The following is a 27,633-nucleotide window of genomic DNA, read 5'->3' as shown; positions in this document are numbered from 1 at the left end:
CCTGCCTTCACTTCCTGTTTTCCTTCACATCATCGTTTTGTTTTCCTCCACTGTACCTGTCTTTCCGAGCAGATATTCTGAAACTAAATCTGTAACTAAATCTGTTTCTCATTTAGTCTACAGACTTTTCTGTCTTTGTTCGCCGTCCACCATATTTGATTCCTTTCATTTACTGTTAATTGAAGTTGAACCGAAGAGGTTAAAAAAATACAAAAAGGTACTGTGAAGCACCATTTGAACATGATCTGTCATTTTCAACAAATCTGCATTCATACATTGGTGTGTGGATGGTGAGTCTGCCCATCTGTCGAACCATTGATCCAAACCGAAATGTCTCAACATCTACTCCTCAGAGAAAATGAAATGTACACACCTGACATTTTTAGCTTTTGAGATATTTGATATTTGATAATAAGCTTGAATGATCAGCAGGTTGGTTGTTCTGTCCAACACTTGAACACTGCAGCCTGGGGGGGTGCCAGAGAACGGGAAGTGAAAATGAAAAGTCTGTGATAAACCATTAAAGGATAATTCCTGCGCAAAAATGAACCTAGGGGTTAATAACACATGAATACTGAGTCGACCGTTCTCTGGGATATGTTTTCATGCTAATCAAATGTGTCTCTAGCTTGAAACAAGATAGCGCAAACCGCTAATTAGCTTATAAAGCTATTTGGACGTGCAACCAGTAACCAGTAACAGAGGTCAAGCACGGCGTTCGTCGTTCGACTGGTCGTGACTGTTTTCCCAAGATGGCGCTACTGTCTTTATAATCTATCTTTTTAATAAACTGTCTGTACACTTACAAAGTTCTCAATGCTTCGGTTTCCATGTAGGGACCCTCATTATGCTACCGTGGAAGTGCGGTGCTATTTTTAGCCTTGTTAGTGGTGTAGAAATAGCGATTTCTTTTTTACTTTACCCTTTGCCCCGACAACTAGCTTATAAGCTAATTAGCGGTTTGCTCTATCTTGTTTCAAGCTAGAGACACATTCGATTAGCATGAAAACATATCTCAGAGAACGCTCGACTCGGTAATCATGTGTTATTAACCACTAGGTTCATTTTGCGCCGGAATTGTCCTTTAAGTCAGAGGAAAGACGTAAACAGACATTTTCATTGTAAGACGTGAAGACTGAGTCTATAGTTTGTAGGTGTCTTAGAGTTAAAAGAAGTAGGGATCTGTTTTCATGCCTCGCTAGGTGTTTCATGTCCCGGAGGCTCATTATATCGTGTTGAGAATTGAGAAGGCGTTTTTCTCCATTTAGTCCAAATCTCTTTAAATGTCCTATGACATGCTGCTTCTGGATGCTTTTATATAGGCCTTAGTGGTCCCCTAACACTGTATCTGAAGTCTGTTTCCCGAAATTCAGCCTTGGTGCAGAATTACAGCCACTAGAGCCAGTCCCACAATGAGCTTTCCTTAGGACGTAACCTTTCCCCTTATGACCTCATAAGGAGAAGATTCCCGATCGGCCCATCTGAGCTTTCATTTTCTCAAAGGCAGAGCAGGATACCCAGGGATCGGTTTACACCTATCACCATTTCTAGCCACTGGGAGACCACAGGCAGGCTGGGGGAACTCATATTAATGTTAAAACCCTCATAAAGTGACATTTTCATACCATGGGACCTTTTAATGAATCTTCAGTGGTTCCGTTTCCTGTAGAGGTCAAAACGAGCACTATTGGTGGTCTGTCCCACGCATCAAGGGTATTTGCATACAGTTGAAACTTCAACAACCCCTCCGTGTTATGCCACTAAGTTTGAGTTTTGGAATCACGTTGCTTCTCCAGGGACATGGACTACAAAAGCACCCGAGCAGTCATATTCATGTTGAATGAGGCAACAATTAGCTTCATGTTCACTCTGAAATCATCTTCGCATCATATAAGTGTTGAAAGACACACATCTTTTATAATCAAGTTCCGATTCTACAAAAAAAAAAAAACGATTTAATTGTGTCATTATTTATCATTTAAAATCATATTTTTTTTAAGTATTTTATCATGTAATGCCTCTATAACACTCCTCAAACGCTTGTGAGCTCAGTCTTTTCCAGTGTTCATCAACAGACTTTACTCTTATTGATAAAGTCCCGAGGGTGCAGCCAGGCCCGCCCTCTTCTCGGCGTTCCCAGAGTTCCTCGGTGCATTGCCTGCGGCAGTGGTGGCGGAGCAATCCAGGCCCAGCGAGCGGCGGTATGCTGCGGAGAGTCGGTAGAGGACGTCTGGCCGCGGGCCGGGGTGGGCGTCGGCCTTCTGCGTCATCAGCATCTCAAACAGCGTGCTGACCTCGGACAGGAGGGCCCCGCCCAGCGGGCCGTCCTTCTCTGGAGTTTTACCTGAAGGTGGAAGAGGAAGGTGTGTTACTCTGCTGCTGTGTCTGCAAACTGAAAACAGTAACAGGAGTTCTTTAAAGAGTTTCAGAAATGGCCGAAACTCACTGGTTACATTATTTGTTGTATTTTTTTTTTACGCCTTCGTTGTTTTCTTGTCCTTTGGGGTCGACGTGCTCAAACATGAGTCCATTCTCCACCGGGCGCGTCTGTGCTACGTTCTGGTTTTGTACCCTCCACCGCCACGCACTGTCGTCTTAAAAGTGGAGCGCCTTGCTCTCCGACTCGCTGATTATATTGTCTCTACAAGTACTATACAGAACAATCCTGTGTATATTAAGATGGTATCTACCTTCCACTCTAGTTAAACCCCATGCCTACTCTTTTCGGCGTTGTCCTTATTAAAAGGATCTGTGATGTTGAATTTAGGGCTGTGTTCGATTGAAGAAATTCTTAGTCGACTAACACTCATTCAATTGTATCGACTAATCGATTAGTTGATTTAATCGACAGAGCCTGTAAATCTGAGTTTCTCCGCAAAGAGTCGTGCAAAAGGATGCATATATTGAATAAGATAACGCCTCCTTTGCATATTTAAACACATTTCAGAAAACGTGTAATACAACAAAAAATTGCCTTAATGAAAGTAATGAAAGTAGGTTTCATGGTGATATCTATTAGGTAAATTGTCAACCCTTAATTCTTGTTTTTACCAGAGATGTGCTCGTACATTTCTTGGAAATAAGTCATTCAGCATGAAAAAAGCATCAAACAGGACTAATGGACTAAAGAAATCTAAGTTGACTAAGACCAAAACGACCGATTAGTCGACTAATCGACTAAGAGGGAGCAGCCCTAGTTGTATTATGGTTTTCAACCTCCAAGATGAATGTTTCGTCGTCCGTGGTGTTGTAGAGGAGACATAAATGACATTGGGGTGTTTTAGTAAACTGACTGGATGCTCTCGCTGTTACGCTTCCTGCCCGGCTGTCCGAACAGCGCGCGGCTCGCGTGAAACTAGACCTGACGCGTATCTTTAGCGGAGCAGGGATCTGCTTCCCGCACGCTTCTGGGGAAAGCCCGGTGGAAAATAGGGGGTCACATTTATTTTCCTTTCTCACTCAGACTTCATCATGTCACGTTTTTCTCTTTTTTTCCACAAACAAACAATGAACTATAACGAGCTTATTTATGCACAAATCAAAATAAAAGTTAATATCGAAATCATAACTTTGGCTCCAACAAGAACTGATTTAAATAACATTAATGTTAAAGGACATTTTCAATTCCACATTTTACAGAGCGTAGAACAATCAAGACAATAATTGGAAGGTTGATTAGTAATGAAGATAGCCGTTAGTTGCAACCCTTAAACTAACTAGATATCTCTGACGAACCCCAATTTTTGAAATAAATCTACACATCTGTAACTTCTTTTAACCATAACAAAAAGTTTTGGTAAAGTTCTGTTTAGGGGGATAATGTTTTGATAAAATAAAAAAACAACTATCCATATAGTCTTTTTCATGACATTAATTTAGATTAAATGAAATATGTAAAAAGTGCTCAGGAAAATAGGGGACAGGTGCTGAGATCTGATCTTGGACCAACTTTGAGTAACCGCTGTGATTTTTTTAATTTCTTTTTTTAAGATAATTTTTGGGGGTTTTCCGCCTTTATTTGATAGGATAGCTAGGTGAGAAAGGAGGGAGAGAGAGAGGGGGAAGACATGCAGGAAATCGTCACAGGTCGGACTCAAACCCTGGACCTCTGCGTCGAGGCACAAACCTCCAAGTATATGTGCGCCTGCTCTACCCACTGAGCCAACCCGGCCACAAACCGCTGTGATTTTAAAGGTGCACTATGAGTTCCTGCATGGTTTCAGCGCAATTTCATTTTTGTCTTAAATCGTAGGCATCTCTCGTTGATCCGCTAGCTGCCTGCCCCCCTGAACACACCGTGAAAAAAGCCCGGTCTCGGGAGACAACACAGGGGTCGTAAACGTCAAACAAACACTAGGGGCACAGGCTGTGCACCAAAATACAACAAACCACGTTCCAGCCAATCACCGACAAGATGGTTTGGGGAGGGGATGGGGGTGGGGGTTAGTGACAGTTAGTTAGTCATGACAGTTACGGAAACACGGGGGGAGGGGGGAGCTTGCTGTTTTGTTTGGTATTTCCTTGGAACGTCAACAGAAGTGACGTCACGCAGGAACTCATAGGGCACCTTTAACTTTAACTTCTTCTTTGAAATGACAGCGAACAGAGTTTCTTTGTGTTCTTTACCGAAGGTGGAGAAGGACGAGGAGTCCAGGGGGTCCCGGGGGAGGACCTCACTTTCAGGGGACGGAGGCCCATTGGGGACAAAAACATTGTCGTGGTAATCGCCGCCGAGTGGAAGAGAGAGTCGGGCCATCCAGGCCGGGTCGCTGACCTCCGAGAAGACGTCATCTGCAGAGACAGAAAGAGAGAAAGAGATGTTTGAACTGCATGTTTTTTTTTACCAGATCTTCTCACAGCAGAGTCTGAAGACATGAAGTGCCTCTGCCATGTTTAGTTATGTTTAGGTTGTGCAAAAAATAAAAAATAAACTCCTGGTAAGAGATTAATTTAGAAATTGTGTGGGACTTTTCTTAATTTGTTAAGTAACTAAAACTGTCAGATGAATGTAGTGGAGTGAAAAGTACAATATTTCTCTCTGAGATGTAGCGGAGTAGAGGTGGAAAGTGGCACGAAAAGAAAAGACTCAAGTAAAGTACAAGTACCTTGAATTTGTAATTAAAGCTACAGTGCGTAGTTTCTGTCGCCCCCATGACGAATTCTAAGTAATGACAACAAAACTGTCGGCACGTCCACATGATACAAGCCTTCCGTGATCGCGCACAATCCCCAACCCAACCACACACCCCCCTCACCGCAGTTGCTAGTAGCCAAGGAGGACACGGAGGATTAAATAAACATGATGGACTCTTCAGAAGAACATAGCCATGTTGAGAAATACAGAGAGAGTTGTGTAGAGTGAAAACATTGTAATTTACCTTGTGGGATTAATAAAGTATAAATTATTATTATTATTATTATTACATCACTTGAGTAAATGTAGGTCATTCCACCACTGGTCCTGATACACCTTTCCATGGCAGATCACAGGTTTAAGAGTTTCTCTCTAACTGTTGAATGAGAACGAGGCAGTAAGAGAAGAAGGAAGCGACATAGTGGTTTTATCTGGCTGCTGTCAACAGGCGTTTCCTGCCATCCGTGGCGTCCCGCGCGTGCTCCGAACCTACCTCCTAAGCATCACGTCCACGGCGCCATAATAAAACAAAACAACCTCTTGGCGCACTCGCTGCCTCCAGTCTGACATTCCAGTAACAGTCAGAGGCGGGTGTGTCTGGGTGCAAACACACAAAGCCGAGTCTCTGTGACGCAAATAAACTCATCCGAGATGATTATATATGTCTCCTTTCAATTATTTATTCACTGTAAAACATACCGTCTTACTGCACAAAACGGGAAAGAAAAGTCTTTCGTAGCCTTGTTTTCTCTGATCTTATCCTCATCGTATCCTGTTTATGTCCTGTGCTTCCTATTTGTGTCGTTATCTGCTCGCTCAACAGCATCATTCCCCGTCAGAGCTATTTTAAGTTTCATCTGATCTAATTCAATCTTAAAAAACAATGACAGAGCTTCTCGGCATATAGCCGAAGTCCCTTCATGCATGTGGAAGATTACTGAAGGAAGGTGAGATGAGAGACGCCAATATGTTCATCAATCATCAACACTAAACATATGACACAGATTGTTTCAGTTTCTATATATATATACTGTATAAATTTATGTATTTATACACAGAGACAGTTTGACCTGATGTTGTTGATGCTGCCATGAAGAACGAAATGTTTTTGATTATTTATTTTTTTTAGCTTTTATTGCCTTCATCTATAGGACAGATTAAGACAGGAAAGTGGGAGAAAGAGAGGGGGGAATGACACGCTGCGAAGGGCCGCGCAGGTTGGAGCCGAACCCGCGGCTGCTGCGGCGAGGACTGAGCCAACCGGGCGTCCCCGAAAATGAGCAGCATCTGCAGACGACAGATTAATGTGTTGGAGTAAAAGCTCGACGCTCCTCGTCTCTCAGCTGAGACTGATCAGCCTGCCGAAGAGCTGCGGCCTCCTTCATCTAACCACAGCCAGATGCGGAGAATTAACACACACACACACACACACACACACATATAGTACATAAATACAGCAAAGCTTGGATATGCAAACTTATGCACACATGGTGAAGGCCCTTAAACACACACTCACTGACAGGGTAGACAAACGTTCACAAATGCACATACGGTACGTTTATATACACACACACACACACACACACACACACACACACACACCCAGTGTGACACAGACCGCCCCCGGAGTTAATCCCCCTCCCCTTCTTTCCTCCTTTTGTTTTGGCAGTGTTTCACCCAAAGCTCCTTTAAACACGAAATGCTCTTTTAATTACTAAACGCATCGAGTTTCATCAAATCCTTTAGAGATAAAAAGTCTGCTGTATAAAACCAACGTTCATGCCTGTTTAACGTGTAAATTTAACCTCCAGTTACCCCTGATCTTAGCTGGAGGCTCACTTTTGTTCAGGCTGATACATGTAGAAATCTTTGGCCATTGTACAGTACAGAACAGTAAACCTGATGTAAGTAATATGAGGATGGGATGTGCAGCTACACCGCTTGAAATCAGCTGTCAGTATCAGGTTGAAAGAGTAATACATACACAGTTAGAGCTGCAACTAACGATTATTTTCATTGTCAATTAATCTGACGATTATTTTCTGGATTAATGGCTTAATGTTTTGGCCTATAATGTGTCAGAAAATGGTGAAAATGTGGATCAGTGTTTCCCAAAAGCCCAAGACGACGTCCTCAAATGTCTTGTTCTGTCCACAACTCAAAGATATTCAGTTTACTGTCACAGAGGAGAGAAGAAACTAGAAACTATTCACATTTAACGAGCTGGAATCACAGAAGTTTGACTTTTTTTAGGGATGCACCAATACCACTTTTTTTAAGATCACAAGTACAAGTACTTACATTTGGGTACTTGCCGATACCGAGTACCGACATGAGTACTTAATAATCCCTCTGGGGTCCGAGGGTGTTTTTAGACCCACAGATGATTTTGGCCTTCTCTGATATTGTTTTCAATTAGAACAAAGCAGTTTTTTCAAAGTACCATGCCTTTTGTTCTATTCGAAGCTCAGTGCCTCATAACACTGAGTGAAGTTTAGAAAGAATGAAGAACGCAAAGTCTGATTCATGTGCATATTAAGTACCCATGTGGCTTTACCGGTCCTGCGGAGAGCATGGTTTGTTTATGCCAGCAGCTAAGTTCACAAGATTTTGTCCAAAAGACTTGTGGCAAACTACAACAGTTAAAACCGTTAGACTACACACCGAGAGCTTTCGTTTCAGCCTGTTCGCTATTTGCAGAGTAGCACTGTGGTTGTTAACCCTCCTGTTGTCCTCGGGTCAAATTTGACCCATTTTCAAAAGGTTGCTACATCAGAAATCTGGGTTTCTTTCAACCAAATTGTCGAAGAAAATAATGTGGATGCTTCCATACAATGCTGTTCACAAGTAAAATAAATGACCAGTTCAGTACTTTCATTGAAATGGTTTTTGTTTTTGTTGTTTTATAAAATTTCATAGCATTTGAAAAAAAGAAATGACAAAAGAACGTTGAAAAAAGTGTAAAAAATTCCGGAAAAAGCGCCAGAAAACACAGCGAAAAACATCGACGAAAACATCAATGAAAGCGACGAAAAAAATCTACAAAAACATCGTAAAAAGTGACACAAATCTTGGAGAAAAGCCTACACCTGTGCTTGACGGAGAAGTTATTGTCACATTGCTATGAGGTGGTATCGGGTGTGGTAGTATGGGAGTAATTTTATGACTACAAGTGCGAGTACATGCGCACGGCATCGGACGGATACCCGATACTGGTATTGGTATCGGTGTGTCCCTAACTTTTTTCATAAAAAGTGACTCAACCCGCTTAATCAATTATTAGAATAGATTCCGATTCATTTAATAGTGGGCCACTAATTGATTATTCTTATTATTCTTCTACTTTACCTACTTACCTTACCCAAGATAAGAAGTTTTTTTTCTCTTCGATGACACAAACACAATATGTCACAGACTTTAAAGAAAGAATCCGAAAAACCTTAGTGCTAGATTGTGTCTCACTGTGATACCAAACTGATAAAACACATGAAAAGCAGGAAAATAAGTTTCACACATTACTATCATAAACTTAAAGGTCCCATAGCCCTGGGTATCCTGCTCTGCCTTTGAGAAAATGAAAGCTCAGATGGGCCGATCTGGAATCTTCTCCTTATGAGGTCATAAGGAGCAAGGTTACCTCCCCTTTCTCTGCTTTGCCCGCCCAGAGAATTTGGCCCACCCATGAGAGAGAGAGAGACATCATGGCTTTCAAATAAGCAAAGTGGCAGTTGGTCAAGGCCACACCCCCACCCTCCACCTTGCCCCCCTCCCTCTCTCTCCTCCTCAATAGCTACAGACACACAAATGGCACATCCTAAGGAAAGCTCATTGTGGGACTGGCTCTAGTGGCTGTAATTCTGCATCAAGGCTTAATTTCGGGAAAGAGACTTCAGATACAGTATCAGGGGACCACTAAGGTCTATATAAAAGAGACTTCAGATACAGTATTAGGGGACCACTAAGGCCTATATAAAAGAGACTTCAGATACAGTATTAGGGGACCACTAAGGTCTATATAAAAGAGACTTCAGATACAGTATTAGGGGACCACTAAGGCCTATATAAAAGAGACTTCAGATACAGTATTAGGGGACCACTAAGGTCTATATAAAAGAGACTTCAGATACAGTATTAGGGGACCACTAAGGCCTATATAAAAGAGACTTCAGATACAGTATTAGGGGACCACTAAGGTCTATATAAAAGAGACTTCAGATACAGTATTAGGGGACCACTAAGGTCTATATAAAAGAGACTTCAGATACAGTATTAGGGGACCACTAAGGTCTATATAAAAGAGACTTCAGATACAGTATTAGGGGACCACTAAGGTCTATATAAAAGCATCCAAAGAGCTTTAACGGACCTTTTAAGGACCTTTAACAATAGTACACCTGAGAAACACAACTACAGTCCCTAAAAACACCTACACACAGAGCCATTCACTCTGCTCTCAACACCGGTAATATCACCTTCACACCCAAACAAAGGGGCAGGTTTGTGTTTGGATGATTAATCATGACTGTCTCGAAGAAGAAGCAGTTACAGGTCGCAGATATAAAAGAGAGAAAGAGGAATGTGTTGCCCCGACGGCTTCATCAAAGCTTTTAACACCCAGGCAGAGCTGTCACAGTCCTCTGGTGTGAGTTACACTGATAGTACAGCCTGCAGGGGTAGAGGTGAGTCAAGCATCACACACACACACACACACACACAACACAACACACTCCCACACCCACTCACTCTTTTTGTTTCTCTCGCTCTCCTGTCATAAAGTGCAGCTCGCTCTACCATCATCAGGCGGTAAACCCCTATGCTCGCCCCGGGGCTCTGACCACCACAATACCAGGAAGAAACTGTTTAACACCCACACACACACACACACACACACCTACTTTACACAATCCGAGTGCTGGCCTACATAATGGCATTCCCAGCTAAAGCACTGTAAGTGTGTTTGATGTTTGGCAGCTAAAACTTCTTAGTTAGACTTTGGCATGTTTTCAACTAAACTAGGCGGTCGTGGACCCATCTGCTGGCCTGACTCGTATCTGTCCCACAGCCTCACTTTAGACGGCACAAAATAGGGTTGACTGGTGCCAAAATGTCCATGCATTTGGAGCATTTTAGCATGCTAACAAAATGAATATGCTAATGACACCAATGCTGTGTCTCAAATCGTACACTTCTGTATTGACATTCGCTATTTTAAGTACATAGTGCGTTCACACTGAAAAAGTGTGACCAGTACCCAGATGCTGCACTCAAAAAGGTCCAAACATTAAGTGTTGAACCGCTGGACACTTCTTGCCCTCAATGGTCACCATCTTTGCTACGAAGCGGAAGCTACGTATTTTCAAACTTGGGAAAATGTGTAACCCTAGAAAACAAGCCAGTATATATTTTGTTGGGTGACGATAGGCGACAATAGAGACAACACAACCCTTTCGAAATGTACACACTACACAAGTGAGTACATAGTGTACTACATGTAAGCGTACTCCCGGAAGTATAAAAATTGAGTCACACCTTGAAACAACATGAAACCTGAACTTATTTTAGACATTTTCATCAATTTTTTGGCCATTTTCAAGCATTAAAACATCCCGTTGAAGACAAAGAAAGAAACATGTCTAACAATCTTGGAAACACAGCCTAAGTTGTAGTAAGAAACCCAGCTGAGTGGAGCATGTGGGTGGATGTGGATGTATAACCTGCCACTATGTTATTTCCTCCTTTCTTCCTGTTTTCTACATTTGTCGGCGTGTGTCCATTGTAAGTGACCAGTCTGTATGTTCTGCAGGGGTTCGAAGTTCAGCAGCTTTTGTCCTGATGAATCAAAGAGTTTCACCAGGAGGTCGCAGCTAAACTCAGTGACACCAGTTGGGTTTTAAAGAGTCCAAATAGAAACACAAACATGGTAGAGTCACGCAATAGTAGTATGTTTGTATTTCACTAAGAGAGTGTCAGCTAGTGAGAGCTTCATAACAGAAGCGCTGATTCCAACTAGACGTTACTTTTCATGTATGTTGTTTACACACCTGCTGTCACCGGCAACTCCCACGCACACAGTATCACGGAGTAATGTACGAGCGAATTACGGAATTATGATCCGAAGTAACATACATCATGGAGAAATGTACAAAGTAACATCCAAAGTAATGTACAGAGTAACGTACGGAGCATCATGGAGAAAATGTACCAAGCAACATACAAAAGTAACGTACAAAAGTAACTTATAAAAGTAACGTATAAAAGTAACGTACAAAAGTAACTTATAAAAGTAACGTATAAAAGTAACGTACAAAAGTAACGTACAAAAGTAACGTATAAAAGTAACGTACAAAAGTAACGTACAATATAACGTATGGAGAATCATGGAGAAATGTACAGAGTAAGGTACATAGAATATGAAGCGATGTACAGAGTAATATACAAATGAATGTAACGTACAATGTAACGTAAGAAGTAATGTACGGGGAATCATGGAGAAATGTATGGAGTAAGTAATATACAGAATAGTTTAGGTAAGTAAGTAAGGTAGCGTTTGAAGTATCATGCAAAGTACTGAGAATCCTACAATCCTATAATGTACAAAGTAACATACAAAGTAACATACAAAGTAACGTACAAAGTAAGCAGTACAAAGTAATGTTCGGTAACGTGCGGTAACGTGCGGGCGCGTCAGTAACGCGTAAAGTAACGTACAAAGTAACGCATTACAAAGTAACGCACAGGTATCGTCGTGCGAGTAAAGTGCAACATAGCATAACGTAATGTACAAAGTAATGTTCGAAGTAATGTACAACGTAACGTACAATCCTATAACATACAAAGTAACATACAGAGAATCATGGACTAATGTACAGACGGTTGAGTGCTGAGGTTTTACCAATTAAGTTACAGTAGCCAAATTAAATTTTAAGCTGTGCTTTCACTGCAGAATATGATATTCTGACCAAATAAGTACAGAGGTAAAAAAAAAAAAAAAAAACTCTTTGATTTGTCCCTGGCCTCTAAAATTGATCTTGCTTTCTGTAGCTTTCTGAGTGGACCTGCTGGTCTTGTGCTATGTCTTTTCCAAACGTTTCACAAACACGGCTGCTCTGCTTCCTTTCAGCTTGCGACTGTTTCTGATTATTTAACCTAATCCTGTTGATGTCAAAGGCATCCTAAAAAGACCATGATTTGATATGATTTGATTTGATGGAGGATTTTGCAGCAGCCCAGGAATGAATGCTAGCCTCCGTTAGCACCTGGCATTTTCCAGCCTCAATCAGATCTGTGTGTGTGTATGTGTGTGTGTGTGTGTGTGTGTGTGTGTGTGTGTGTGTGTGTGTGTGTGTGTGTGTGTGTGTGTGTGTGCGTGTTTACCGGGGTTGTTGAGCAGATTGTTGAGTCCCTCCTCCAGCTGGGGGTCTATGGGTGAGTCTCTTCCTGGTTCCCAGTCCACATCTCCAGCCTCGCTCTCACCGTGTCCGCTGTCTTTGGTGCTCTGCCAATCAGAACAGTCCTGGCCTCCATATCTGCAGATACATTACACACACACACACACACACACTGTGAGATAAAGAACACAACACATGACAACTTACTCCAACTCCTGTCTCAAACACAAAGGAGAAGATTACTGTAATACTCTGTAAAGTTTGATTAACCCTTAGTCCGATAGTCTGATTCTCCAAACTCATTCCTCAGTTTGCTTTAAAAGAAACCCTGCGTAAAAGTTTGACAAAGTCACAGACCAGGAAATTACAACAATAAGGTCAAGTCTTAGTTTTATTTATATATCCCAAAATCAAAAATTAGTCTCAGGGAGATTCACAGTTTGTATGCTTGTATGACACCTTTCGCTCCTTAGACCTTTGATTTGTCAAAGGGAAAATAAAAGTGTTGGGTATTAAAAATGTGGTCCTTGGTTTGAGACAACTTTTGCAAACATGTATTATTCATCAAGATTTGTTGCAAAACTATATTTTGAAGAGAATTTTCCTGGCTCATGCATGAAAACATTGACATACTGTACACTGCTGCTTTTAACCGAATAACAATTGACAGAAAATAGAAAGGAACACTTTCTACTAAATTTGAAATTTTATTTTTTGAATTCCACGCATAGAATCCCTACAATCCTGCGTGTCACATGTGTTTCTTCACAGAGAACATAAATCCTGATAAAAACCAGACGGGACTCCGGTGCTTATCTTCGCATCAGACCAGACGTTTGGTGTTAGATAAAATGCCTGAGGTTTCAGGTGACAAATCCACTGATAACCACACACACACACACACACACACACACACACACACACACACACACACACCGGTTTGTGGCACTATCTTTGTGGGGACACGTCATTGACATAATGCATTTCCTAGCCCCTTACCCTATTCATACCCTAGCCCCTTACTACAACTAAATGCCTAACTTTAACCCAAACCATAACCTAATTCTATCCCTAATCCTAAAACCAAGTCTTAACCCTCAAACAGCACTTTAACCTTGTGGGGTCCAGCATTTTGGCCCCACAAAGCTGTTGGGACCCCACAAGTATACTGGACTCCCGGATTTTGGACCCCACGAATATAGTCAAACAAACACACACACACAAACACACACACACAAACACACACACACACACACACACACACACACACACACAAAACACACACACACACAGCTGGAGGCAGGCTCAGACAGGAGGTGCCAGTCAGATAAAGGTGAGCTCGCAGACAAGTTAGTCACTCTGAAGCAAACACACAACCTCAGTTCATTACGGTATCAAAGATTAAAATCTTATCTGACTGTGATGTGATAACTCCGCTCGTTTTCAGTTCAAGTTACTTCATGATTTTGTGATGGATGGACTTCCAATACCATGCCAGTATTCAACAACAAAAAATAATCATTGGGACATACAGTACAGGCCAAAAGTTTGGACACACCTTCTCATTCTATGCGTTTCCTTTTTATTTTCATGACTATTTACATATTTACATTAGATTCTCACTGAAGGCATCGAAACTATGAATGAACACATATGGAATTATGTACTTAACAAAAAAGTGTGAAATAACTGAAAACATGTCGTATATTTTAGATTCTTCAAAGTAGCCACCCTTTGCTTTTTTATTAATAAGGGAAATAATTCCACTAATTAACCCTGACAAAGCACACCTGTGAAGGTAAAACCATTTCAGGTGACTACCTCATGAAGCTCATTGAGAGAACACCAAGGGTTTGCAGAGTTATCAAAAAAAGCAAAGGGTGGCTACTTTGAAGAATCTAAAATATAAGACATGTTTTCAGTTATTTCACACTTTTTTGTTGAGTACATAATTCCATATGTGTTCATTCATAGTTTTGACGCCTTCAGTGAGAATCTACAATGTAAATAGTCATGAAAATAAAGAAACACATTGAATGAGAAGGTGTGTCCAAACTTTTGGCCTGTACTGTAAATAATAGCCTGTCAGGGTGAAAACACAGACTCTTATCAATATCTTTAAAACTACACACGAGTTTGTTTCCGATCCGTCGTCCCTTTCGGCAACGTTTGTCCCCGCGTTTCAAAATCCTAACAAATGACGCCTCCAAAAAGGATTTATATGACTGTTTGGCGGTTGTAGATCAGCAAATTACCTCATACATACAGTAAGGTGTGTGTGTGTGTGTGTGTGTGTGTGTGTATGTGTATTTGCGTGGAAACAGTGCCCTGTGTGTATCAAGGTGATGTCAGATCTAATCTCATCGCCACACTGACGCTGAAGGTAGCGGCTTCCTGTCAGAGACTCTGAATCACTCAGATAGAGCTGCTATAACCTGCCTGCGCGCACACACACACACACACACACACAACACACACACACACACACACACATACACACATTAAACACTTGGGGGTTATGAGACACTCTTCCTGTGACATTGAGTTTTTGACTTTGTGTCCTGTTTGTCTGTTGCTGTTAGTTGCAGCTGGTCAGTTGGACAGAAACACGGAGGAAGACATTTATCAGCTACAACTTCTGTCTTTCGCCACGTCAACAAAAAATAAACGTCCGCTCTGAAAGGCTCATACAAGTGCAGCTGTAGTAGTGTTACACTTGCGTTGATCTTACTGGTTGGTTCGACGCATTCTCATGAACGGGTTCGTATGGTATCGTACAAAAAATGTATGCACAACGATTCGTATGATAACCTCCGGCCGGTCACATGACGACTTCAGCCGAGGAAAGGTGACTGGGAGCCGGGTGCAGAGCACCATGAGGGGACGGTTGTTTAAGCGGTCGTTGCAGTTAAGTTTAGCCGACAAAAGGTGACTAGCATGCAGCGACAACAGGCTCAAAAACGAGTTAAAGTGCTCGTATTATGTTCATTTTCAGGTTCATAATTGCATTTAGAGGTTGTACCAGAATAGGTTTACATGTTTTAATTTTCAAAAAACACCATATTTTTGTTGTAATGCACATTGCTGCAGTTCCTCTTTTCACCCTGTGTGTTGAGCTCTCTGTTTTAGCTACAGAGTTTTGTACACTTTTGTTCCATCTTTGTTGGGAGTCGCACATGCGCAGTACCTAGGTAAGGACTACTAGCCAGTCAGAAGCAGAGTATGAGGGCGTGCCCTGACAGTACCTAGGTAAGGACTACTAGCCAGTCAGAAGCAGAGTATGAGGGCGTATCCTAACAGTACCTAGGTAAGGACTACTAGCCAGTCAGAAGCAGAGTATGAGGGCGTATCCTAACAGTACCTAGGTAAGGACTATTAGCCAGTCAGAAGCAGAGTATGAGGGCGTATCCTAACAGTACCTAGGTAAGGACTACTAGCCAGTCAGAAGCAGAGTATGAGGGCGTATCCTAACAGTACCTAGGTAAGGACTATTAGCCAGTCAGAAGCAGAGTATGAGGGCGTATCCTAACAGTACCTAGGTAAGGACTATTAGCCAGTCAGAAGCAGAGTATTAGGGAGTGCCACGCTAGCAGCTAGGCGAGCATTATAACGTGTGTTACAAAGTGACCACGTCTGTCTCTGAAGTAAAGGCTGGACTACAATAGAGCTGTTTGGAGCAATTTGTGAACAGTGTTTTCTGTTGGAGATGGTAAGTCCCTTTGGGGGGGACTTTGGGCTTTTTCACTTTGTAAACCTATAATGTGCACAAAAAAGATATATAACACAATAAAGGAAAAGGAAAAAGCCAAACAGCATAATATGAGCACTTTAAGATTAAAAGAAAAGATTGTGGTTTGGTTTAAAACACCGATCCCTGTAATTAGTACTCCCCAGACACCAACACCTGTTTCCTGGGTGAAAGTCTTGTGTTTTACCGGTAACTTCTTCCGGGACACAAACTTCGCTCTCGGGCTCAAAACCCCTTCGTTTTATCCACCCGACCTCCTCCATACGCGGTTCTTTCGCGCTATTCATCGACAGTTATTGTGGTGCTGACAGTAATAAAAAAGTGGAATACATGCAAATTACAGTGCTTTACTTTTCGTAGCTTTACTGTATGTACGGCTGGTTTATGAGAACACCCAAGTGAGATACCTGATTTTACACAAAAAAAAACTAACTGAACTGTCCTGGTTTTGGGGAGAAAAAAACAAACATCTGTGAGTTCTTACAAATAGGTGGCATTCCCCTTTAATGTGTGTCTGTCCTGCTATCAGCGGCAGCCTGGTTTGATCAGAGAGCGCAGCAGTGATCACAGCGCGAAACCTGCGGCCAACTGGCTCTAAAACAAACCACTGCTGATGAAGACAGGGATGGAAAAGACGAGGAAAGAATCAAGGACTTTTTTTTTTCCTGAGGGTTTCAGTCTGTTTTGAAGTCGAGCAGCAAGTGGAGTTTCAAAGTCAGCAGAAAGAGTGGTTGTCTTGAGTGGCCCGATAGTATCATCTTGAAGACAGCGGTAAGAATATATGAATATGTATATGACACTGTGGCAAACATGTCTACTAGAAAACAACATCATGAAGTGCTGAAAAACCCACAAACACTAAAGCCAGCTTCCCTGTAGTCTTATTGTTTGCATTTTAAAAACCCTCAGACCACATGAGACGGACAGTGTGAGGTCTGACTCGCCACATTGCATTTCAAGTTACGGCGAAATGAAAAAGGACTTATAACGGTACAGTAAATCACGCATCATCTACGCAATTCCTACAAATTTTATAAACTTTACACATGTTCTCACAAACTCTGAAAAATATGTTATATGTTATTTGAGAGTATGCTGTCAAATAATATCTCAAATTAGTATTTCAGTTAAGAATTGCCTTGTTTCAGTCTATATACTTTTTGTACACATGGTTGCAAGACACTGGCATAACTTTTCACATTATGATCATGCTGACAAAATATAATAACATCGGTTAAAACAGACAAACATATAGGACCCCCCCCCCTACACACACACATACACCAAAAAAAAAGGCTTTACAGCATATACTTATTTTCATTATGCACTGAGGGAGCTTTCTGGTTTGGCTTTGTTGTGGTTTTGTTGTGTCTACGCTCCAGAGGAGGAGGAGGAGGAGGAGGATGGAAGATGGAGGAGGATGGAGTGATATATTGAGGACGGGGATTGGGAGAAAAGAGGAGGAGGAGTCAGACTGACCTGCCGTTGCGGTGCGAGTATTTGTTCCCCCTAAAGTTGGGCCTCGGCTGCAGCTGACCCTGCCGGAGTAGAGAGAGGAGCTGGGAGATCTGCTGCGGGGAGGAAGAGGAGGGATGGAGGTGGAAGAGGAAGACAGAGGGGAGGGGGGGAATGGTTAGAATACTCCAGTAGTGAAACCGCGTGGTCTGACACCGGGCCTTCAAGTGGCAAAGTCATAAGGTTTTATTTTGTTTGTTTTTTAACCCTGGTGTTGTCCGCAGGTTAAATTTCACCCGTTTTCAAAGTTTTTTTATATCAGAAATATGGGTTTCTTAACAACCAAATTGCCCCAAAATAACTTTGATGCATGCGTGTATGTTGTATGGAACACATACATTCGGTTTTGTCATGACAAGATATGGTTAGAGTTAGGGTTAGGGTTAGAGTTCATGTGTTCATGACAGTGTTATGTCACTCTTATGTAGATATCTTCAAGAAATTGTTAAAATAGATTTTTTTGGCCATTTTAGGCCTTTATTTGACAGGACAGCTGAAGACATAAAAGGGGGGAATGACATGCAGCAAATGGCCGCAGGTCGAAGTCGAACCCGCTGCGTCGAGGAGTAAACCTCTATATATGAGCACCCACTCTACCAACTGAGCTATCTTGGCACCCAGAAATCTTTAGAGAGTTACAAACATAGTTTGTAGATAGTTATAAACCTAAACGGATGCAATAAATCTGATCAAAATTCTTTGTTTCCTCACTTCATACTCAAGGGGTTTTAATCTTGAATTAAAAAGTTTAAATACAATAATAAGGGATGTGAAAAAGTTCATTCAGAGGCAATTAGCAAATGATATACTTGAATACGATTTGATAAAACCGCACCACAGGACAAATCCTGAGAGAGTCTCTGATGGTTTGGACTGTGTCCATCTGGACCAGTGAGTGTGTCTCTGTGTTGGTTTAGCTGGTTGGACAGCGACGCTCAGGTAGGAAGTGAATAAACATTTTTCTTTCGTTTTTTTTTTTTTGTCATACAGTGTGAGAACCGAGCGGCTGCGTTCGTCTCACTGCTCGGAGTTTTCTGCTGACAGCTCTGTTATACAGCGGATACACTCTGCACACCAGGGAGGAAACACACACACACACACACACACACACACACTGGGGAAAGTAAGCATGTGTGTGTGTGTGTGTGTGTGTGTGTGTGTGTGTGTGTGTGTGTGTGTGTGTGTGTGTGCTCGCAAGCTAATATATGACTTTGTTTTAGCCATGACATTTGTGTGTTTATACACGTGCATGCTGCTGCAGTGAAAGGAAATGGCCTCTACGTAAAAGCCTATTCTTCTCTGACTGGTTTCCTTGTAGGTGTGTGTGTGTGTGTGTGTGTGTGTGTGTGTGTGTGTGTGTGTGTGTGTGTGTGTGTGTGTGTGTGTGTGTGTGTGACAAGCAACAAAAATGTCGTCAAAAGTGATAAAAACTTTGAAAAAAGCGAAAACAGAAAAAAGCTACACAAATCTTGCAAAAAAGGGACTAAAACATTGGAATAAGTGACAACACACAGTGTGTGTGTGTGTGTGTGTGTGTTGAGGTGGAGGTGAACAATAAATCCCTCCCCCCCCCACTCCTCCCAGGCGTCTACAGGCCTTTTCCTCTGCAACCTCGAGGGAGGAGAGAAACGTCTGAAGCCCGAGGAGTGCCAACTGGGCCGATTGGGAGGGCAGAGGAGAGGAGGATGCTGGGTAAAAATATACAAAGGCCTCTTCCTTTCTCTAATGGGATTCACATGAGGATGTCGGACCTGGCCGAGCTCTTTGTTCTCCGTCTGCTGGGCGTTGGCAGCAAACTTTGCCCTCGGTGACGCTGGTCTAGGTTTTAAACAGCGTAACATTTCGACAGTTCCAAAGGGTTAAAACGGTTGTTTCTGATGCCAAGATGACGTTCAGAGCTAAATTCACCATGACTGTGATCGTTCTCAAAATCCCTCCGCTACAGGAAACGACGACAAACTTCGAGCTAGCGAGCTACACGCTGAAAATGGCAAGTTTTGAAGAAAGTGTGCATCGTGCAACAAGGCAGGCCTGCTTGTTTCTTTCGGGGTATGATTGTAAAGATTTACAAAGAATATGTTCACCTTTAACAAGATCCTTTCCGCAGAGTTGCTGCGTCTGGAGCTCAGCACCGCCCCAAGACGATTGTGATTGGTTTAAAGAAATGCAAACTTACATTTTTTTCTCCTATCCTAGAATGCATATGTGGTGTAGCCAGACCTTACAGTACTCCACAGCGCTGTGGAGATAGGCCTGGCAATGCGCGACTAGTAATGAGTGATTTCACATTACATATGAAGCACAGCTCATAGCAGGCCAATATCACACACTCGCAGGCAAAATCGTCAAACCTCTGCCCTCTGATAAAACACAGCTCGCAACAAAGGTAACAGCAAATTGATTAAACAGGACAAAGAGTTGGAAATCGGTTGCGTTTGCAGTCCCGCTCTGAAGGTTAAATCTGTGCGCACACACAGTATCTGTGCTCTGGTATGAATATCCTGCTCTGCACTCTGAGCTGCTGTTTTTAGCCTGATCTGTTTTTCTTTTCCTCTGGCAGCAGCTCAGCTCAGTAAAAGTGAGTTTTGGGTCATTTGTAAGTGACAGAGCAGCGTGTCAGAGCGGTGTTAGTTTACACTACAAACACATCACAGCTTACTTTAGCCGGCCTTACTCTCCACAGACCCCCCCTCCTTCAGAGCATGAAGGTTTTCACCCCCTCCTCCTCCTCCTCCTCCTCCTCCACTCTCTCTTCTCTCCTGGTTTCAATATGAATATGATATGTGATATTCAGTAAAAAGGACTGTCAGAGTTTCTCAGGCGGGGGTTACTGTCTGTGACACATGAGCACCTGAATAAACTCACTGTTTTTTGGCTTCACATTCATCCATCAGATAGTTATACCCCCCTCACACACACCCCCACCAGACTCCAGGCTTCAGGCTGTCTGAGTAAGCCTTCGAACAGGAGGCTAAAAAAGCAGAAAGGCTGCTGGGAAAATGTAATGGAAGCTCATCTGTGTGTTAGCTGGGGTATATGGGGGACTCATAGTCTCTAATGGACTTCACTTCAGATTAATCTCAAAGCCTGCAGGGGGAGACTTAATTACACCAACATTAACTGTAAGCACATGTGGAAATAAATGTGATCACACGTTTTAGATGGAAGTTAATGGCATTTAAATGAGAGCCAGCAGCAGCGCATTAGCCTTAATGTTTAAAATATAGTGGAGAATGTAAATAAGAAGACATTAAGAAAGCATCATTAGGTTAAATCATTAATGCAATGTAAATAGATCAACTTGCAGAGAAGTTTTTTTCTTTCTTGAAAACAACTTCAGAACTTGTAATCATGAGTTTCAGACTTGTGACATAAGATTAAAATGATTGCAAAGATTAAATGATTAATTGACAAGTTGTCAACTATTTGGGTAAAAAAATTCTCTGATTCCAGCTTCTTAAATGTGAATATGTTCTAGTTTCTTCTCTCCTCTGTGACAGTAAACTGAATATCTTTGAGTTGTGAACAAAACAAGACATTTGGGGACGTCATCTTGGGCTTTTGGAAACACTAATCCACATTTTTCACCATTTTCTGACATTTTACGCACCAAACAACTAATGATTAATCGAGAAAATAATCGATTGTTGCAGCCCTAAAAGGTACCATGGAATAAGAGTTAATGTTCCTGTGATTGTTGGAAAGTAGTAAGATAACGCAACTCACCTGCACTTCTGGGGAAGCTGAGGAAAGCTCAATGGAGTCTCCAAACGCAGCCATGGACAGTCGTACCAGGTTTCGAAGCATCTGCCGATGTTCTGCATCGGGCCCCCCTCGTCCCTCCGAGGTCCTTGGCCTCCTGAGGGTCGCCTGTGATGCTGAACTCAGCGGCTCCGCCTCCTCCCTTTCAATGGGGGTCTGGCGCTTCAAGGTGCTCGAACGTGAAACCGAAGAGGATGATGATGAAGGGTTCCTGGCTCTCCGAAGAGTCCGATAAGAAGTGGCGGGCGTCAGAGGCAAAGTTCCATCAAGTTCGATGTTTCCAGGTTTCCTAAGCGTTCTGCAGTGGTGGGTGGCAGGTTGAGTGGCATCCACTTCTGGGTAGCCTTGGGAATGGAAGCTCGTGTTCATGACTGATGGCGTCAAAGTATACTGCCTCTCAGATTGTTGATCGTCTGACATCATTGGAGGCGGAGCCAGTGGCTGGGCTTCACTGTCATCCTCATTAGGCTCCTCTTTTCGCCCTCTGATGACAGGAATTAGCTGGATGTCAGACTTCCTGATGTTCTTCTGTGGCCGCCGCGGGTGGCTGGTGTATGTTGACTCGGCTTGTCTGCAGTTGTAAGCCCGGCTGTCCCGTTTCTCTGGGCGGCAGAACGTTGTCACCAAAGCGATGGCCAACAGAAGAAGCAGGCAGGTGCCACCCAGGCAGATCGCCATCATCATTGTGAAGCTGAGCTGTCCACGATTACCCGGTGACGAGTTCTTTAGATGGTCCTTGAGATTGATGAAAGTCACCTCCAGAGTTGCCTTGGTGGTCAGGCTGGGACTGCCCATGTCAGACACAGCAATGTTCACCTTAAAGGTTTTCCCAATTAGCTCAGTAGCATTGGTGGTGTTAACAAACAGCTGGCCTGTAGCCTGATCCAACCAGAACAGTCCAAAAGGGTTTCCGTCAGTGATGTGGTAGCTTAGTTGTCCATTTAGCCCAGAGTCTGGGTCTTCAGCCTGTATGGTGGATGCAAGGAATCCAACAAGTCCCTCTTTGACTGAGTGATTGATTGGCAAAGGGGTGAATCCCTCTTCAATGTCATTTCCCAGCTCAGTCACAATCTCCCCCTTGTCTGTATTGACAGGTACATTTAGAAAAGCCACGCCCTTTCTGGGTTTTGGCTCCTTGATGACTGGGTAGTTGTCGTTGACATCCTGGACGTCGATTTGCACAGAAGCCGTGCTAGTGAGAGGCGGATGACCCTGATCTATGGCCTCCACCATGAAAGAGTAGGTGTGTGATTCCTCATAGTCTAGAGGACGCTGGACGCTTATGACACCACTGGTCGGGTGGATGGAGAAAGACAGTGGGTTGGTTTCCACTTCATTAGGGTTGCGTATGAAGTAGGAAACTCTTCCGCTGAACTCCAGGTCAACATCGTGGGCTTCAACTTTGAGAGCGTGGTAGCCTGCCATGTTGTTCTCCCTGAAGGAGGCCTTATACAGGGAGGTGGAGAACACCGGGGCATTGTCGTTCTCATCCAGAACGTGGACAGGCAGGTGTTTAACACAAGACAGTGGCGGATCTCCATAATCCTGGGCGAGGACCGTGATGTTATACTGCATCACCTTTTCTCGATCCAGGCTGCCATTGGTAACAATCATGTAATTGTCACCATGGATCCGTTTAAGGCGAAAAGGGCCAGATCCTTGTTGAATTTGTGCTCTCACTTTGCCGTTTTCTCCTGAATCTGCATCAGAGACCATCACCAGAGCAAGGAAGGTGTCCTCTAGTGCTCCTTCCAGCACAGTCGCCACAGGTGAGTTGGGTGGTGTCCAGGTCATGTGTATCCTTGGTGCATTATCGTTTACATCCCTAAGCTTGACGTGCAGTTTGCAGTGCGTGGGGATCGCATTGGGCCCGCGATCACGGGCCTGTATGATGACTTCATAAGAGGTCTGGGCCTCGTAGTCCAGAGGTGCTTTGAGACTCACAGCTCCAGTTTGTGGATTGACTTGGAAGAGCTTATGAACCTCTGGATGTGTGTGCTTACTCAGAGAATACTCCACATCCCCGTTGGCACCCTGGTCTGGGTCAGTGGCCTTGAGGTTGATGATGGTTGTCCCACGGGCCGTATCCTCAAATAGCTCCACAGTGGGAGTGCTGTCCTCAAACATGGGGCTGTTATCATTTGAGTCCTGAATATTAACACGGACTAATGTGCTCCCAGACCTGGGGGGGTTTCCTTTATCCCATGCCACTAGGGTTAAGTCAAATGTGGCCTGAACCTCCCTGTCCAGTTCTTTGATCACCACCAGCTCTGCCTGTTTTGTCCCACCTGGTGCGACTGTCACATCCAGAGCAAAGTGTTGGTTGACGGACAGCGAGTAGGTTTGGAGGCCATTCGGTCCTGCGTCAGGATCGATGGCCCGGTCCAAAGGGATTCGCATCCTGAGGCCAGCAGTCTCTGAGATCTCCACTTCCTGCAGTGCGCTAGGGAAGCTGGGGCTGTGGTCATTCAGGTCCATCACCTCCACGCGAACCCGCAGGCAGTTCATAGCACCAATTTTCCTGTAAAGGACACTGAAGGCCACCTCGCACAGATCCGACCCACTGCACAGCTCCTCCCTGTCCAGCCGGCCCTGGGTGGAGACAACCCCATCTCGAGTGCTGACGGAGAAGGGAAGGGCTTTCCCGTGCTCCACCACCTGGAAATCCTCCAGAGGACCGCCTTCGTCCCTTTGCCGGAGGTCGTCAACCAGACGGCCGACCCGGGTTCCCGTCGGCTGTTCCTCCCAAACCCGGTACTGGATAGTTATCGATGACGGCTCAGAGGAGCGAGCGTCAGAGCAAAGACTCAGAACCAGAAGCAGCGCCAGCAGCATAATGATGTGAAGTAATACTAATATCTCGCTAGTGGCTAAACTTAACTTAACATTTCTAAAAAATCACTATGAAGAAGAAAAAAATGATGTCAAAACTGTTTTTTTTTAAATAGAAGTGAAAAAATATCCTGTTTATCTGTAACAAACATTACATAAGATGATGATCAAATTCATTTTTTTTCTAAAAAAATTGACAGTTTATTTATACAAAACAAAAAACCACAACCAAACCAGTAAAGAAAACTGTTGGTTTTATACCTAGAAAAAATAAATAAACATCCAGCCTGGTCAGGAAACAATTTTAGAAACCTACAATTAAAACATTATCCTGTATCTGTTCATACACTACCAGGCGCTCTCTGCCTGCTGTTGTTACTCACTCATACAGCTGCTGGCGTCCAACCTCTCACTTCATCCTCCTCAACTCAGGAAAGTTTTTGCTCCAACTGAGAAAGTTTGGATGTGGGCTTTCCACATGCTAGCGGAGCCCCAGCCAATCCGAAGGGAGGAGGAGGGTCATATGGAAATGTATCGAGACTCAACACAAAGAAAAGCCCTCCTGCCCTGAGGAAACTCGCCACAACTCTGGAGTGCTTTTAAAGAAACATGACACCGCCTCTCCGTCACTTTAAGCTTTTCTCCCCCCTTTCAGTCTGCATAAACTCATCACAACCTGGAGTCTGGGCCCTTAAATCATTTGGAAAATGTGTGTTAACTCCCGGTGGGACTTAAGTCCACAGCAGGATATATATTTGTACTCCATTGCAAAGACGTATGAGCTGGGTTTTTGGCAGTAAAAGCACTATCAAGATAGGAAGAAACACCATCATTATAAATACAGACAGACAGTTTCAGAGGCGTCAGTCATCAGTTACACTCGACTTTGCATTGAACTTTCTGTGAAAGCAGACAGGATAAAGAGTAAATTATCATTGTGTATCTAAATTCAAAGTTTGCATGTGTCCAGAGTCAAGGACGTCCAACACAATGACGGCTTTTATCTTCTTATAACTAACGCTTGTTTTTGTTGTATGTCCTTGGGAATGGACAAGATATGATTGCTTTTGACGCAAGAAAAGCAATCCTTGAAGACTCAACCAGCTAGGAAGTGAATGCTCAAAATTCAGAAGCCTGTCCTTAATGTGACAAAACACATTCCAGTTTTTTTTTCTTTTTTTTAACCCAAAATATAATTATGAAGAGTTAGAGCGTTCATCTCCAACCACAGGCCACAGAGGTCAAAACATTTCCAGAAAATCATGGCGGGAGCTCATTTCAGTCATTCCTTTGCAGTTAAAGGTTTGTAATTTGTGAAAAGAGTTGTGAGTCTTTTGAAACAAGTAAATCATGATTGATGGGGAAGCCGTGCAGAGTAAATATGCATTCTATAAGCAGCTGATGGATTTGGGATTTGTTTGTGTTAAAGATTAGCTCAAAATGGAGAGTACAAACAAACAGTTTCATGCACATGTTTAAATTGCATCTTCTTTTCATGTAGATTTAGGACTAAAACTGTATGATATTGCACTGGGCTTTTGTACACAAGGCAGACTGCGAGTGATAATTAAGAGAGTTTACAATTACGCTTGAGCTTAGGAGACATCAAAGTAGAGGTATGAAAACTTGAGAAAATACTAATAGGCTACTGCCAAAGCCCTTGTAAAGATTATGGAAACATTCTATGATACAGTATTTCAGATGTAAATACTTTATAAGTAGTATATTGCTGTCTCTTCTGTTTGAGCGATTAATCTTTCGTTGATTAATTGATTAATCTTTCGTTGGATTCGAATCCTTCAGACATCAAGTTAAAGCCATTTAAACCAGTTAGAGGTCAACAGCTGCAGATCCACTGCTGAATATCTAACCAGCAGGCACAGCTCTTATTTTTCATTTGGTCCCCAGAATATCCTGCAGGCTGAGAGCGAATCAGGCCGAGGGAGGGTTCAGGCATATCCCTTTCCTCTCGGCATCGGCGCTGTCATCGGCCCACGGGAGACTTCCACTGGACGGAGAGATGGATGACTGAAGAGATAACTAAGAAGGGCAGGGCACTACTGACCGGGTTGGGGCTTCGATTCCTAAATATACGAGAGACGAAATACACGACTCACTGTAAAGTCATGTAGTCCATTTAAACAGATCTTTGATGAAAGCAAAGCACAACCAAAGCAACGAATTCTCACGAACGGGTTCGTTTGATATCGAATGAAACTACAGTGACCGCCGGCGGTCACATGACGACCGGTCACATGACAGTTAAGTTTAGCGCTCTTTACGGTTAAATTTACCTGACGAAAGTAGACTGTGAATCGGGTACAGAGCGCCATGAGGGGATCCTCTTTCCAGCGGCTGTTGCAGTTGAGTTTAGCCAGCGAAATGGGATTTTCATGCAGCGACGACAGCAAAAGTCTTGTGTTGTCCCCTTAACTTCTTCCTGGACACAAACTCCACTCCCCTGCATTTAAAAACCCTTTTTTATCCACCCAACCTCCTACCTACATATACATCGGCAGTCAATGTGGTGCATACAGTAATAAATAAGTGGAATAACATACGAATTACAGTGCATTACTTTTTATAGCTATATGTAAGAAAGGTTCATGAGAACAGCCTGATCACCGCTACATTTCACAAACATCAGTTTCCACGTGTCACATTTTTTGGAGAGAAAAAGTAGGACCTCAAACCAACATCAGAACTATACATGGAAGAATTATACCTGTACATATAAAATTACGTAATTCCTAAAGCGAACTGGTAATATTTTAAACGCCGTAACCGACGCTCCTCTGACGCAAACCTCCTCTCCCCACCACTCAGGACCAAGCACCCTACCTGGGGGTGACAGAGCTTTCACCATTGCAGCCCCCTCCCTCTGGAACTCCCTACCCACACACATCTGTGACTGTAACCGACCTGGACACATTCAAAACACTCATCAAATCACACCTCTTCAGATTAGCTTTCCACATGAAATAGTCTTACATCTCTCACCTGATAGTTATTGATTTTATTGTTTTTAATTGCTTCTAATATGCTTGTCTTATGTGTTGGTTTTATTGCTTATCTGTTTTTAATGTGATATATGTGCTGGTTTTACTGTAAAGTGTCTTTGAGTACCATGAAAAGCGCTATATAAGTAAAATGTAATATTATTATTAATGTATTATTACTATTCTGTCATGTCTGCAGTCAGGCATACAGGCAGAGCAGAGGTCAGCCAATCAGATTAGATTATCAGCAGAACA

The 27,633-nt window shown here is 42.9% G+C and overlaps 1 protein-coding gene across 2 annotated transcripts; it reads right to left on the bottom strand.

The window, feature by feature from the left end:
• Positions 1–1,622: 1,622 nt before the first annotated feature.
• On the bottom strand, positions 1,623–24,832 carry pcdh12 (protocadherin 12). 2 transcript variants are annotated; one of them, XM_039814389.1, is made up of 5 exons: positions 21,512–24,832; positions 17,750–17,841; positions 12,509–12,660; positions 4,627–4,791; positions 1,623–2,344 (listed from the first exon to the last, which is right to left on the bottom strand). In XM_039814389.1, the coding sequence occupies exons 1-5, from the start codon at positions 24,380–24,382 to the stop codon at positions 2,085–2,087; spliced, it is 3,540 nt and encodes a 1,179-aa protein (XP_039670323.1). In that variant the 5' UTR covers positions 24,383–24,832; the 3' UTR covers positions 1,623–2,084. The 2 variants fall into 2 exon arrangements, with proteins under 2 accessions (XP_039670323.1, XP_039670324.1); XM_039814390.1 differs by having other exon boundaries at positions 17,750–17,838.
• Between the last annotated feature and the right edge of the window lie 2,801 nt (positions 24,833–27,633).

Source organism: Perca fluviatilis, chromosome 10, assembly GCF_010015445.1.
Source record: "Perca fluviatilis chromosome 10, GENO_Pfluv_1.0, whole genome shotgun sequence".
NCBI classification, from domain to species: Eukaryota; Metazoa; Chordata; class Actinopteri; order Perciformes; family Percidae; genus Perca; species Perca fluviatilis.
The sequence above is the reverse complement of the archived record's forward strand: the minus strand, read 5'-3'. Positions and strand labels throughout refer to the sequence as shown.